Source organism: Rhinopithecus bieti, unplaced genomic scaffold (assembly GCF_001698545.2).
Source record: "Rhinopithecus bieti isolate Rb0 unplaced genomic scaffold, ASM169854v2 scaffold_57365, whole genome shotgun sequence".
Lineage (NCBI taxonomy): Eukaryota > Metazoa > Chordata > Mammalia > Primates > Cercopithecidae > Rhinopithecus > Rhinopithecus bieti.
This window is the reverse complement of record NW_016822180.1, coordinates 145424-158474: the sequence shown is the minus strand read 5'-3', so window position 1 is coordinate 158474 and position 13051 is coordinate 145424. Positions and strand designations below refer to the sequence as shown.

At 46.9% G+C, this 13051-nt stretch overlaps 2 protein-coding genes across 8 annotated transcripts in view; one reads left to right on the top strand and one right to left on the bottom strand.

Moving 5' to 3' along the window:
- Positions 1 to 894: 894 nt before the first annotated feature.
- DEDD (death effector domain containing) lies at positions 895 to 12920 on the top strand. 7 transcript variants are annotated; one of them, XM_017860827.1, is made up of 6 exons: positions 895 to 1985; positions 3683 to 3715; positions 10020 to 10408; positions 10600 to 10707; positions 11022 to 11168; positions 11726 to 12920. In XM_017860827.1, the coding sequence occupies exons 3-6, from the start codon at positions 10084 to 10086 to the stop codon at positions 12100 to 12102; spliced, it is 957 nt and encodes a 318-aa protein (XP_017716316.1). In that variant the 5' UTR covers positions 895 to 1985; positions 3683 to 3715; positions 10020 to 10083; the 3' UTR covers positions 12103 to 12920. The 7 variants fall into 7 exon arrangements, with proteins under 7 accessions (XP_017716316.1, XP_017716320.1, XP_017716319.1 ...); XM_017860830.1 differs by having other exon boundaries at positions 1770 to 1985; positions 10025 to 10408; XM_017860828.1 differs by lacking the exon at positions 895 to 1985 and adding an exon at positions 2049 to 2145.
- The window catches only part of NIT1 (nitrilase 1), a 7081-nt gene continuing 3111 nt past the window's right edge, over positions 9082 to 13051 (bottom strand). The window contains exon 7 of the mRNA XM_017860825.1: positions 9082 to 10405. Within this exon, the coding sequence (XP_017716314.1) occupies positions 10391 to 10405 (15 nt within the window). The 3' untranslated portion in view covers positions 9082 to 10390. The remainder of the gene's footprint in view (positions 10406 to 13051) is intronic.

The following is a 13051-nucleotide window of genomic DNA, read 5'->3' as shown; positions in this document are numbered from 1 at the left end:
CTGGTGCCCAGGCTGGAGTGCAGTGGCGTGATCTCAGCTCACTGCAACCTCTGCCTCCTGGGTTCAAGCAATTCTCATGCTTCAGCCTCCCAAGTAGCTGGCATTACAGGCATGTGCAACCACACCGATCTAATTTTTGTATTTTTAGTAGAGACAGGGTTTCACCATGTTGGTCAGGCTGGTCTCGAACTCCTGGCCTCAAGTGATCCACCCGCCTCAGCCTCTCCAAGTGCTGGGATTACAGGTGTGAGCCACCACGCCCGGCCCTGATGGATATATTTTAGTTCACATTTTACTTTATCTCTGTTACACTAAACGCTTTAACCAGTTTCCTTGATAGTTCTCTATGGTTTTCTTCTTTCCTTTCAGTTTGCCCCTTCTCAGTGTTTGTTTTCGGCTTCCCTCAACCTATTCTGCAAATGCAGGTATCTTTCTCTCCAGCCCACTTCATGGCTTCAACAGTCATCCATATGCACATGCACCCACACCTCAAACCTTTCTTTTGGGTTCCCAACCCACATTAGCTAATATCCCAGGGGCACCTAAAACTCATTATCTCCCCCTAAACGAGAAAGAAAATGGTATCATTGGCCGCGCGCGGTGGCTCAAGCCTGTAATCCCAGCACTTTGGGAGGCCGAGATGGGCGGATCACGAGGTCAGGAGATCCAGATCATCCTGGCCAACCCGGCGAAACCCCATCTCTACTAAAAAAATACAAAAAACTAGACGGGCGAGGTGGCGGGCGCCTGTAGTCCCAGCTACTCGGGAGGCTGAGGCAGGAGAATGGTGTAAACCCGGTAGGCGGAGCTTGCAGTGAGCTAAGATCCGGCCATCGCACTCCAGCCTGGGTGACAGAGCGAGACTCCGTCTCAAAAAAAAAAAAAAAAGAAAATGGTATCATTATTCCCCAGTTGTCCAAGTCACAACATTGGTACCTCTTAATCCAATCTGTATCTCCCCATCCGCACTCTTCCTTCTACAGGCAGACGCCTGGAAAAGAGCCTCACAACTGCTCTCCTTGATTCTCACTTTGTCCCCTCAATTCATCCTTCACACTGCACGCAGCGATCTAAAATGCCATAAAATTGTTCACACCTCTGTTGAGATACTTCAAAGACAATGAAAAGTCTTAAGAATAAAAATCAATTAATTTACAAGGCTTCGCATAATCTGGTCTTCCCCTATCTATTACCTCTTTCTTAAGCCACACCAGGCTGTTGGCAGCTCCAGAATGTACCCGCACCATCCTCCCCACCCCCAATTCCCAACAGCCCTACACGGATCAGCTAGGCGACACTTGCTACAGGAAACCGGCGTTCAAAAGGTAAATGCTGAACGAATGAATTCCGAGACGGGATCTGGGCAGCGCTTTCGGCTCCGGATCCGGGTTTACGGAACGTCCGGGTTATCAGGAAGCTCAGAGGAAAGGTGAAATCCAGATCTTGACCCTTCACTCAAGTTCGCCAGACAAACCGATCCCCGTGCTATTCCGCCCTTATGAGTCATGGCTGCCAATCCCAGCCTTTCAGTGGGTCTTGAAGTGGCCACCAGCCAGCTGTGGCGCCACCAATGTTTCCACATTCAATAATGCCATCCTTTCCCATTCCTTATTACCGCCCCAAGCAGCCGTCAAGAAATACCGGCGTTGCCAGCTTGCCCCAAAGCAAGATGGCTGCCAATCCCTATCTCTCCTCCCGAAGTGAAGCTATCCACTCCCCGCTTAATGCCGTTGCCAGGCTGCCCTCACTTACTATGGCTACTGCGGCTCATGTCTCACTATGGCCTCGAAGCCGCCACTAACCGGCCGGGTTCCGGGAGGCGCCGTTCAGGATGCAGCCCCCCCCGCCCGCCTCTCCCCTCCCCCACGCCCGCGGCGGCGGCGGCGGCGGCGGCGGCGGCTGGAGCCCGGATGCGGCGCCGTGAGGCAGGCACGGGAGAGCGGCGCGGATGGATCCAATATGGCGGCGCCGAGCCTGAGCCGAGAGTGAGGCGGCGGGGCGGCCGGAGTGGGGAGAGGGAGTCGAGCGGGACGGGGCGGGGCCGGGCGGGGCCGCAAAGGGCTTGGGGAAGGAAAGTGGAGGGGGAGGCGGTGGCGACGTCCAGCCTGAGAACCTCAAGAGAGGGAGGTGACGGGACGCTGAGAGGTGGGGGAGGGGAGCTGCCGAGGGGGGCGTGCAGGGGAGATGGCAACTGCGGGAGAGGGCAGGGGTCGAGACGGAGGAGTGAGGGCATGGGGAGGGGCGTAAACAAGGGCTGAGACTGGGCCCAGCCAGGGGTATTAGAGTGGCCGAGGTGGGGAGTGGGGCTTCGATCCGCTCGTATTGAAGGGGGTAGGAGCGGGAGGGAGAGGCTGAGAGTGTGAAGGGGAAGGGGCCTGTGGCATGTGGTTGGAGGGAGGACTAGACTCTGATGAGGGGTGTTGCGAGGAGGTGGGGAAAGCTCAGAATTGGAGTTTAGACGATTCTGGGGGGCTTCTAAAGTGTTAAATTGGATGTGGGAGGGGGAAGGGCCTAGGGGAGAATTTGGGTGGAAAAGGAGAGAACGGAGGTTTGGGGAATGGAGAGAGTGTCGGTGGGAGGAGGTAATGGAGAAAGTGAGAGACTGGGAGGAAGAAAGTTTGGGAAGAAGGAGTGGAATGGGAGATAGGACAGTGGAGCTGCACGGGTGATAGAGGTTCGGGGGTTTCCCTTTCCCCGGTGGAAAGGAGGAGAGAACAGAGTTAAGCAGCATCAGTTGCAGCCAATTCGAATTGCCAGGTCCTTAGCTTTTAAGAGGGTGGGAAGGGCAGAAGGGAATGGTCATGTGGGTTTGCAGAATTGGGGTTGGATGAAAATTCAACTGGGTTTATTTTCCAAAAGACTCCCTAGCTTACTGTTCCCTTGTTTTTCCTGCTTGGGAAAATGGGGAAGCCGGTGTCGTCCAAGTGTGGAGGAGCAAAGGACTTTTCTAGTTTTTAGCATTAGCAATACAAGAGTGGGGGAGCAGACATGGCTATATTGGAACTCTATATGCTAAGGTGGAGGCTCTGGAAGTCTGAGGAGGGAAAGACAAAAGATAGAGTGGCATCTAGATAGGCTAATTAAATAAGTGCTGTAGTTTCCAGACCCTTTTGCTGTTTAGGTCTAGAAGGGAGGGGGTAACATGGATACTGTATGTAGAAAAACTTTCCCTGGTGAAACAGATGTATGAGTGGATGCTGTGCCATTAGATATTTTGTTCTCATTGTGTGCTAGTTAAGGGAAAGGGCCAAAGGTAGAATTTTGAGGATAGTGCTGGTCTGTTGTAACCACTTGCCTCCCTGTTTTTTCTGAAGATGAAAGTTAACATTAATATTGTAACAAAATAGGAATAAGGAATTGTGGAGGAAGATGAGAAGGTGCCAGAGGGTAATTGGTTTTCCCAGAAGTTCTTAAATTTGGGAGCTTTCTTACCGCAAGCCATTGAGACTGGAAATTCTTGGAGTTGGTATTGTTTTTGTAAATTGACTAACAGAGAGTTAGGGAAGCCTGGAGACTTGTTGGGGGTGAGTTCTCTAAATGTCTTTAGGCTTGTCTGTGTACTTTTGCAGCGAGATTGTCTAATTCTATGGGCCTTTGAGGTTTCAAAGTAAAACTTGAAAATTAATTATTTTCCCCTCCTTATTTGTTTTTGTTTTGCTGCTGGCTGTGAAACTTGTGCTAGGAAGAGACCTGGGAAATTAAGTTTCTTGCGGAGGTAAGTCTGGAACTTTTTTATTGTTTTCAAACAATGGAAGGGAATGGAAATCGCATGAGAGTTATTTTGAGGTTGGGTCCCTTAATGAGGAGGAGAATGCCAGGGAAAATGAGTTTTCATTCACCCATCTGAGTGCATGAGATCTGTTGTAATCACTGTCTTTAGTTAATTGGAGATAGGAGGGAAAAGAGAAGGAGATTTAGATGTCTTGGGACAATCCCCCAGCTTTGGTTTGTTATTGTCTAGTCTTCTTGGTCAGCTCTGAAACTTTTTTTTTTTATTAACATATGGAAGGCTGTATTCTAGTACATTGTCTACTAAATGTTGCCCTTGCAGGGTTGCTGGGACACCTTCCTTCCATGGGAAACTTTTCCTCTCACTTTCTCTTCTAGCTGTTGGGGGGTTCCTGGCATCTTTATTTTGAAAACATACTATGTAATTTTGACTTCCAGGTATTTGATTACATTTCCTAGTCCCACGAGCAAGAATGTACTCTTAACCATCTTTAAGATTTTCTATGTAGTTTTCAAGTTTCAAGACACCACTTCTGCATGACTTTTCTTTTGAGGACTTCTGAGAAAGTCAGATATCTCTAATTCTCCTATGAAATTACAAATATCATCCCTGTTCAGAAAAGATGACTGTCGTTTTCATTTCAAGACAGCACTCTTTATTTCTTTCACGTGGCTTTCCCCTAAGGGCTTCTGAGAGAGCCAAGTACCTCAAAAACTACAGCTATTCCTGGTTGGGATGAGACCAGACTTTGCTTGGAAGTAGAAACATAGTAGAGAAGGACCAATCAGGAGAAAATCCTGAAGATACCTATAGACTGTCTGTTGGCCCTTGGCTGACTTGGACTTCTCTAAAGAAAAAAGTAAAACTCCAGGAAATACAGCAATTCCTCAGAATCAATCATTCTTGGAAACTGTAGGGGAGAATTCAGTGTTACTGTCTCACATAGAGCCAGACCAGTCAGTGGGATCAGGACTTTTGTGTGCTGGAGTTTTGTCTTTTGGTATTTGGCAGTGTTTCAGATACCAAGACTTGAGTTCTCATCTTCTGTTTAGAGGGCTACATTCTCCTCACCATTCTGATACCTGTCATCTAGGATCTCTGTATGTTTTAAGTTGAGCTCCCTTGCTTCACTGCCACAGAAATCTGAGTATATTTTGGTTTTAGAAGAAATTGGTCATGTTTTCTTTTCTAATTTTACTAATCAGCTGAACTTTCATCACATTTTTTTTCTTTTTTTTTTTTGAGGCAAGGTCTCACTGTGTACCCCAGGCTGGAGTGCAGTGGTGCGATTAGAGTAGCTGGGACCACAGGTATGTCCCACCATGCCCAGCAAATTTTTGTTTATTGTTTGTAGAGATGGGGTTGTGCCATGTTGCTCAGGCTGGTCTCGAACTCCTGGGCTCAAGCAGTCCTGCCTTGGTCTCCCAAAGTGTTGGAATTACAAGTGTGAGCCGCCGTGCCAGGCCTCATCACATTCTTTTAATGTTAAAGTTAGATAGATTCTTGGAACCCTTATCTGGGTTGCATTAAGTGAAGAGGGCTGCCTCTTAACCTGCATGACAGTATCCTCATATTTCTCCCAAGGACATGGCCTTGAGGAACTTACATATTTCTATGTTTTGCTTCATTGAATAAGCAATATAAGTCTGATTAGTGACCTAACAAGGAGAGTCTGCTACTCATCCAGTTTCAAGACTTTAAAGATGGCCCTGAGGCTTACGAGCAGGATCCTTTGTGTCTGTCTTGCAGAGGATTACATTTCTAATATCCCCACAGAACTCCAGATTGAACTAGGTCAAAGTAGACCTCCTGGGATGGGGCAGAAGTGGGTGTAGAACTACCACCTGTTCTTCAGCTGAATGGCAACAGCAGGAGGTTGACAGAGGACCCAAGGTTGGAATGGCATGAAACACCTTAGTGCAGTTGGACTTGGGAGTTAAATGAATGTGTATGTCCGATAGGCTTTTATTTTCTTCCGGAATGTTGTTTGATGGGTTTGGATTGGAGGGACCAAATGGCTTTTTCTAGATCTAGTGTGGAAAGTGACATGCATTCTTTTGACCCTTCATCATGCTCCACCTAGACTAGGGTTTCTCATCCTCGGCATTATTGACATTTTGTGCTGAATGATTCTTTGTTGTGGCAGACTGTTCTGTGCATTATAGGATGTTTCTTTTTTCTTTTGAGACAGGATCTGTCTCTGTCACCTGGGCTGGAGTGTAGTGGCGCTATGACATCCCACTGCAGCTTTGACCTCCCAGGCTCAAGCGATTCTCCTACCTTAGCCTCCCAAGTAGCTGGGATCACAGGTGCATGCCACCACGCCTGGCTAATTTTTTATTTTTTGTAGAGATGGGGTTTCACCATGTTGTCCAAGCTGATCTCAAACTCCTGGGCTCAAGTGTTCCTCCCCGCTTGGCCTCTTAAAGTGCAGGGATTACAGACGTGAGCCACTGCACCTGTCCTATAGGATGGTTCTAAATATCCTGGCTTCTACTCATTATGTGCTGATTGCAGTCCCCTTCCCCACCAGGCAGGATAATCAGAAATGTCTCCAGACATTGCGACATATTCCCCAGGGGTCAAATTTGCCCCTGGTTCAGAACCACTGACCTAAAAGCTCTTATAATTCCTAGTACATTGATGATCTAGCCTGGGATCTGGGACTTAAAGGTGGCTAGTGTGTTTGTTTCCTCTCAAATGTAGGGAGTTAACTTCAAGGGATTGAAGCTTATAGAATTGCATCCATTGATGCGTAATTAGGACCACAGTGCTTTCCTGTATTTTGCCTCATTTTCCATTGTGAGAGTATGTGGGGACAGTGTTTCTTCATTTCCTCGGGTTTAAGCACACTTTAAATTTGGGAACTGTGGAGCAACTGGCTCTTCTGGTTGGTTTAATGTGAAACCTACCCATCTGCTTTATCTGAGATCCTCATAATCAACAGCTGGCCCAAGGGAACAGGTGGGATAGGGAACAAGGAGAAGTTACAGGAGCTCTGAGGAGGCTCAGTTTTCTCATGTTGCCTGCTACGAGCAAGAACTTATTTTCCTTTAGCACCTTCATTTGTACCCAGTGACAGCAACAGGTGAATCGAGAGGAAGAGACAAGGAATACCAGTCTACAGTTGGATAGCTATTTTCCATGCTTTGGGTGGGGCATCTGGGCTCTCAAAATTATATATGGATTACATTTCCTTTCTACATATCAGAACCCATGGTATAGGGTTAAGTGATCCCAGAGTGTACCTCCTCTTTTCTTAAGGGAATGAGTTTCTCTGTGCTTTCATTTTAGTTTCTCATCTGAGGAAGAGAGGACTAGTTCCTACTTACTCTTCAGCTTTCCAAGTCTCTATCATCTTTGTTTTTCCAAAGAAGCTTATTATTTTATTGTTTCTTAGTCTAGCCTCAGTTCCTTTTTGTATAAATGGACAGAGCAACCTGTCTTATTGTCGAGTAGTGTAGTGTGGTGTGGTGTGGTATGGTGTGGGTAGTTCTGGACATTGCAGAGGAGGCTATGGCTAGTTAGAATATATGCATGGTAACTGAGTTACCTGTATCTCTGTTTTTAATGGGGTCCTCTCTTGGAATTTTGTGAGTTTGTTTCTGAATTGGAATTGCTGGAGGTGATCTCTTGGAGATTAAGTTCAGTTCAACAGTGGGTTGCTCCTACTATATTTGAGGCTCTGTCCATTACTAGTCACTAGGGATATAAAGATGAATATGACATAGTCCTTCTAGGAGTTGAGTAGGATCTAATGGGATAATAAATACACAAATAATTTTAGTACATGGTGATAAATGGTGTAAAAGAGATATGCATAGTGTTCAATAAGAGCACGGAAGAGGACTACTTACCTCAGCATGGGGGTGTAGAGAATGCATTTTGAAGATGGCATCTGAGCTGACTCTTAAAGAATTGAGTAGGAGTTAGCCATCTGAAAAAGAGTGATGGGGGTGTGGAAGGGAGAAGGGAGAGGGGCATTCAAGCAAAGAGAAGAAGGTATAGAGAAACAAATCGCATGATGTATGTGAGCTATAAACAAATTATAATGTTAGAGAATAAAAAGTGGATGTGGTGGGAGATGAGGTTGGTAAGGTAGGCCTGATCTTAGAAGGCTTGATGTGTGTGTAAAGAATTTGGAGTGTTCGGCCAGGTGTGGTGGCTCACGCCTGTAATCCCAGCACTTTGGGAGGCCGAGGCAGGCAGATCACAAGGTCAGGAGTTCGAGACCAGCCTGGCCAATATGGTGAAACCCCATCTCTACTAAAAATATAAAAATTAGCTGGGCGTGGTGGCGGGCGCCTGTACTCCCAGCCACTTGGGAGGCTGAAGCAGGAGAATCGCTTGAACCTGGGAGGCGGAGGTTGCAGTGAGCCAAGATTGTGCCACAGCACTCCAGCCTGGGCAGCAGAGCGACTCTGTCTCAAAAAAAAGAGAGTTTGGAGTGTTCTTATAGATAAGGAAGGGGCTATCAATGGGTCTGAAGCAGGAAAGTGACTTGGTCAGTTGTGGACTTTAGACAGCTTACTGAACTAGATGTGGCAGTGGATGGATTTAGGTAGGTTAAAATTGGTGTTGCAGAGAACTTTTAAAGTAACAGTAGTCCAGGTGAAAGATTATTGTAATCTGAACCATGGCAGTGGAGATGGAAAGGTAGGACAGATTTAAGAAATACCTAGAAGTAGCATTAACAGGAATTTAGGATTGATTGTGTGATTGGAGATTGTGACCAGAGAATGGACAGTATTGGATGGTACTGTCTGGTGGAGCAGTAAGTATGAGTGACTTGAGTGGAGTGAAAGTTGTTGAATTTGAGAAATGATTAATGACTGTGTCATTGTTATTAACCATAGCCCATAATGATGGAGGAACTTTGTGAATCAAGTGCCAAACTATATAATGAATGTGGGGCTGTGATTGGTCATTGATAGGGGATTGGTAAATGACATCCATGAGAAAAGCTTAGAAGTTGGTATTGCCAAGGCCAGGTACAGTGGCTCACGCCTGTAATCCCAGCACTTTGGGAGGCCAAGGCGGGCGGATGACCTGAGGTCAGGAGTTCAAGACAAGCCTGGCCATCATGGTAAAACCCCGTGTCTACTGAAAATACAAAAATTAGCAAGACAGGGTGGCGCTTGCCTGTAATCCCAGCTATTTGGGAGGCCGAGGCACGAGAATCGCTTGAACCCGGGAGGCAGAGGTTGCAGTGAGCCGAGATTGCGCCACTGCACACCAGCCTGGGTGACACAGTGAGACTCCATCTCAAAAAAAAAAAAAAAAAAAAAGTTGGTATTGCCAAATAGTGCGAAGATCAAGGGAGTACAAATGGCACAGAATTATAAGAATGCTTATTGTAGAAACGTAATAAATGTTATTTTAAATCCATGAGTTTTGGTAAATATTGATAAACTTTCTGAGCAGTTATCGTTTCTGGATGTGGTTGGATTGTAGGAAAAATGTGGAGGGATGATTCTGGGCTGCAAAGGCCAAGGATGCTTGTATCTTTGAAATCTGTTTCACAACCATTTATGTAAGGGTTACCAAGTGATTCTGCATGTATTTTCTCATTGGATTCTTAACAACTCTGAGGTATAGATTCATTCATCCCTGTTTACAGATGACAGCACTGAGCATTTGGAGTTAAGTGAGTTGCTTACGGTCACACAGCTACACAGCTTTTCAGTGAGAACAGTCAGAATTTAAACTAGTTCTTCTTTTTCGAGATGGGGGTCTCACTCTGTCACCCAGGCTACAGTGCAGGATTATAGCTCACTGCAGCCTTGAACTCCTGGCCTCAAATGATCCTCCTGCCTCAGCCTCCTGAGTAGCTGGGGCTACAGGCATGTACCACCAAGCCCAGCTAATCTTTTCTTTTTTGTAGAAACAGGGGTCTCCATATGTTGCCCAGGCTGATCTTGAACTCCTGGCCTCAAGCCTTCCTCCCACTTCAGCCTCCTGTGCAGCTGGGACTACAAGCATGTACCACCAAGCCCAGCTAATTTTTTCTTTTTTGTAGAAGCAGGAGTCTCCATATGTTGCCCAGGCTGGTCTTGAATGCTTGGGCTCAAGTGATCCTTCTGCCTTGGCCTCCCAAAATGCTGGGATTACAGGTGTGAGCCCCTGTGCCCGGCCAGTGTTTATTTATAAACAAACACTTAAAAAAATGTAATAAACATGTATAAAGCACTATACTGTGCCAGGCATTATTAGCGACTGGGAATATGGGAATGCCTAAGACTAGTTCCTGCCCTTGAGTGTCTCATCGGTTCTTTCACTGCCCTTTCAGTACAGTGTGGATTGCAGCTGCTGAGCAGGGATTCTGGAAAGCATTGCGTACCTGAGCCCCCAGCATGGCGGGCCTAAAGCGGCAGGCAAGCCAGGTGTGGCCAGAAGAGCATGGTGAGCAGGAACATGGGCTGTACAGCCTGCACCGCATGTTTGACATCGTGGGCACTCATCTGACACACAGAGATGTGCGCGTGCTTTCTTTCCTCTTTGTTGATGTCATTGATGACCACGAGCGTGGACTCATCCGAAATGGACGTGACTTCTTACTGGCACTGGAGCGCCAGGGCCGCTGTGATGAAAGTAACTTTCGCCAGGTGCTGCAGCTGCTGCGCATCATCACTCGCCACGACCTGCTGCCCTATGTCACCCTCAAGAGAAGACGGGCTGGTGAGGATGTATTAGGGGCTGGAATCAGGGAAGAGTTGTGGGAGGCCAGGAAGGAGCAGCATAGGCATCCAAAGGGGAGGACACACTGACCCTGGGGAGTACTTAGAGTAAGTTGTGAGGCCCACTGGGGGTTTGGACTGACAGAAGGGAAGGGTATATATTTTCCTGAATGATTACTTCTCCTCCTACAGTGTGCCCTGATCTTGTAGACAAATATCTGGAGGAGACATCAATTCGCTATGTGACCCCCAGAGCCCTCAGTGATCCAGAACCAAGGCCTCCCCAGCCCCCTAAAACAGGTGAGAAGACATTAACTCCCCTTACTTTCCATCATCAAGTAAAAGGACACTGATCCCATCATTCTGGGCTTTGCCAGCTTAAATGAAAGGATGCTGTGCCCCACATCTTGCCCCATTAAAAAAAAAAAAAATCAGGTGAGGTGTTGACGTTTCTCCTAGGTCCTGTGTTTGCTCTCACATTATGTCTTTTCAAGTCACATTATTTCCACTGCTTTTAGTGCTAAGTCTAAATGATTCCTTCCTCATTCCAAGAGAAGTGTTTGAATTTCTGCCTTTACCCTACTGTGTTTTCTTCCCTTTTACTTTCTGGTCAGTGCCTCCCCACTATCCTGTGGTGTGCTGCCCCACTTCGGGTCCTCAGATGTGTAGCAAGCGGCCAGCCCGAGGGAGAGCCACACTTGGGAGCCAGCGAAAACGCCGGAAGTCAGTGACACCAGATCCCAAGGAAAAGCAGACATGTGGTGAGGAAGTTCAAGGGTTCCAGAGGTGGAGCAGACTTGAAGCAGAATATAAAGAACTGCTGGGACACTAGGCAGTTTATGCTATTCAGTGTGAGATTCACTTTGATTGCCATTGCAAAGTGAGGCTGAATGGTTTGGTATCTGGTGGAAGAACTGCTCTTTGTGACTATGGCAGGGTACATTTCAACTCTTCTTAGTTAATACTACATCACAGGGATATTGTTATGACATCCTTATTGTAGGATGAACCAAGTCAAGATAGAGTATTAAAATGAACTTCTGTGCCTGGTAATTAGGAAACTATCTCCTATAAGCAAGTTGCTACCTGTGGGTAATGGGAACAGTGCTGACCTGGGCATGTCCAGTTTAAGGGAACCTCCTGCATTCAGGCAAGGGTTTCAGAGATACATAGAAATAGTCCTGGGGAAGAGGTAGAGAAGCTGTCAGGTGATATTCCCTACTTTTTTATTCTGCTGTGCTTTTCAGTTTTCAAGCTTGGGTTGTAAACTCACCCCTCACTGTAACCTCTTCTGCTCTGTATCTTCTGTTTCCAACAGACATCAGACTGCGGGTTCGGGCTGAGTACTGCCAGCATGAGACTGCTCTGCAGGGCAACGTCTTCTCTAACAAGCAGGACCCACTTGAGCGCCAGTTTGAGCGCTTTAACCAGGCTAACACCATCCTCAAGTCCCGGGACCTGGGCTCCATCATCTGTGACATCAAGTTCTCTGAGCTCACCTACCTCGACGCATTTTGGCGCGACTACATCAATGGCTCTTTATTAGAGGCACTTAAAGGTGTCTTCATCACAGACTCCCTCAAGCAAGCTGTGGGCCATGAAGCCATCAAGCTGCTGGTAAATGTAGACGAGGAGGACTATGAGCTGGGCCGACAGAAACTCCTGAGGAACTTGATGCTGCAAGCATTGCCCTGACCTTTTCCCTGTTCTCACTTTGGGGACTGTTCCCATCACCCACCTCTGGAGCTTACACTGTTCTGGGGTTTGTTCTCTACCCTTCCAACCAATCACACCCCTGCCTTTTTTTTTTTTTTTAAAGAAAAAGACGAAAGTGGAAGTGGTGTTCCCCACCCCTCCCTGCACCCATGTGCCTGGGCTTCCCCTTTGTTTCCCTTTTCCATTTACCCCCTAATGTGTGTCTCTACAGCTACCTTACCACTGAGCCGTAAGACAAATGTATAGGGAGAAGCAAAGTCTACAGCACATAGTCTTTGTAAGGGATTGATGTGAACACTGCTTTTGGGTGCACTAAGGAGTTATCAATACTTCTGGCTTTATGAGAGCTCTTAAATGTTGTCTAAAAAACCAAAGGGCTGTGAGTAAGGGAGCTGTGTGGAAGGTGGGACTCTGAAGTGTATTTTGAAAATTAATCACCACCCTCTTCCAAATTACAGAATTTTTTAAAAACAAAGAAGCTGTGACCCTTTCCACTCTCTCCTGGCCTCTGGTGCTGCTCCTCTCTGCCGCCTTTCCTCCATTCCGTGGCTTGAAACCTCTGCCTGATGTGGCTCCTTCCTTTTACCCATTTGTCAAACCCTCTTCAACGGAGGAACAGAGAAGAAGACTGGGTCAGCTGAGTCACGCCTCCCAATTGTGGTGGTATATGTGTACACACATAGACAGGGTGGATGGAGAAGAGGTTGCTGATTAAAATACACTCCCCCTATAAAGGGGAAGGGGGAGTGTGACACTTTCTTTCCATGTTCAAGTGAAAATAAATAATGTACCCTGCAGCCCTTTTCCCCTTTGCTTTCTTCTGGCTTGGGCAAAGGGCATCATAGGTGAAAGTGAAGTAATTCCTTTTTCCTTCCCCCTCCTCCATGCCTACGCCCACTCCCATGCTTGGGAGAATTGGGGCTGGGAC

What these genes read in the sequence shown, in the direction of transcription:
- DEDD (XM_017860827.1), top strand. Translation starts at nt 10,084, where the DNA reads ATGGCGGGCCTAAAGCGGCAGGCAAGCCAGGTGTGGCCAGAAGAGCAT. An exon ending in CCTCAAGAGAAGACGGGCTG is followed by an intron (nt 10,409 to 10,599) that starts GTGAGGATGTAT and finishes CTCCTCCTACAG; the next exon opens with TGTGCCCTGATCTTGTAGAC. An exon ending in TCCCCAGCCCCCTAAAACAG is followed by an intron (nt 10,708 to 11,021) that starts GTGAGAAGACAT and finishes CTTTCTGGTCAG; the next exon opens with TGCCTCCCCACTATCCTGTG.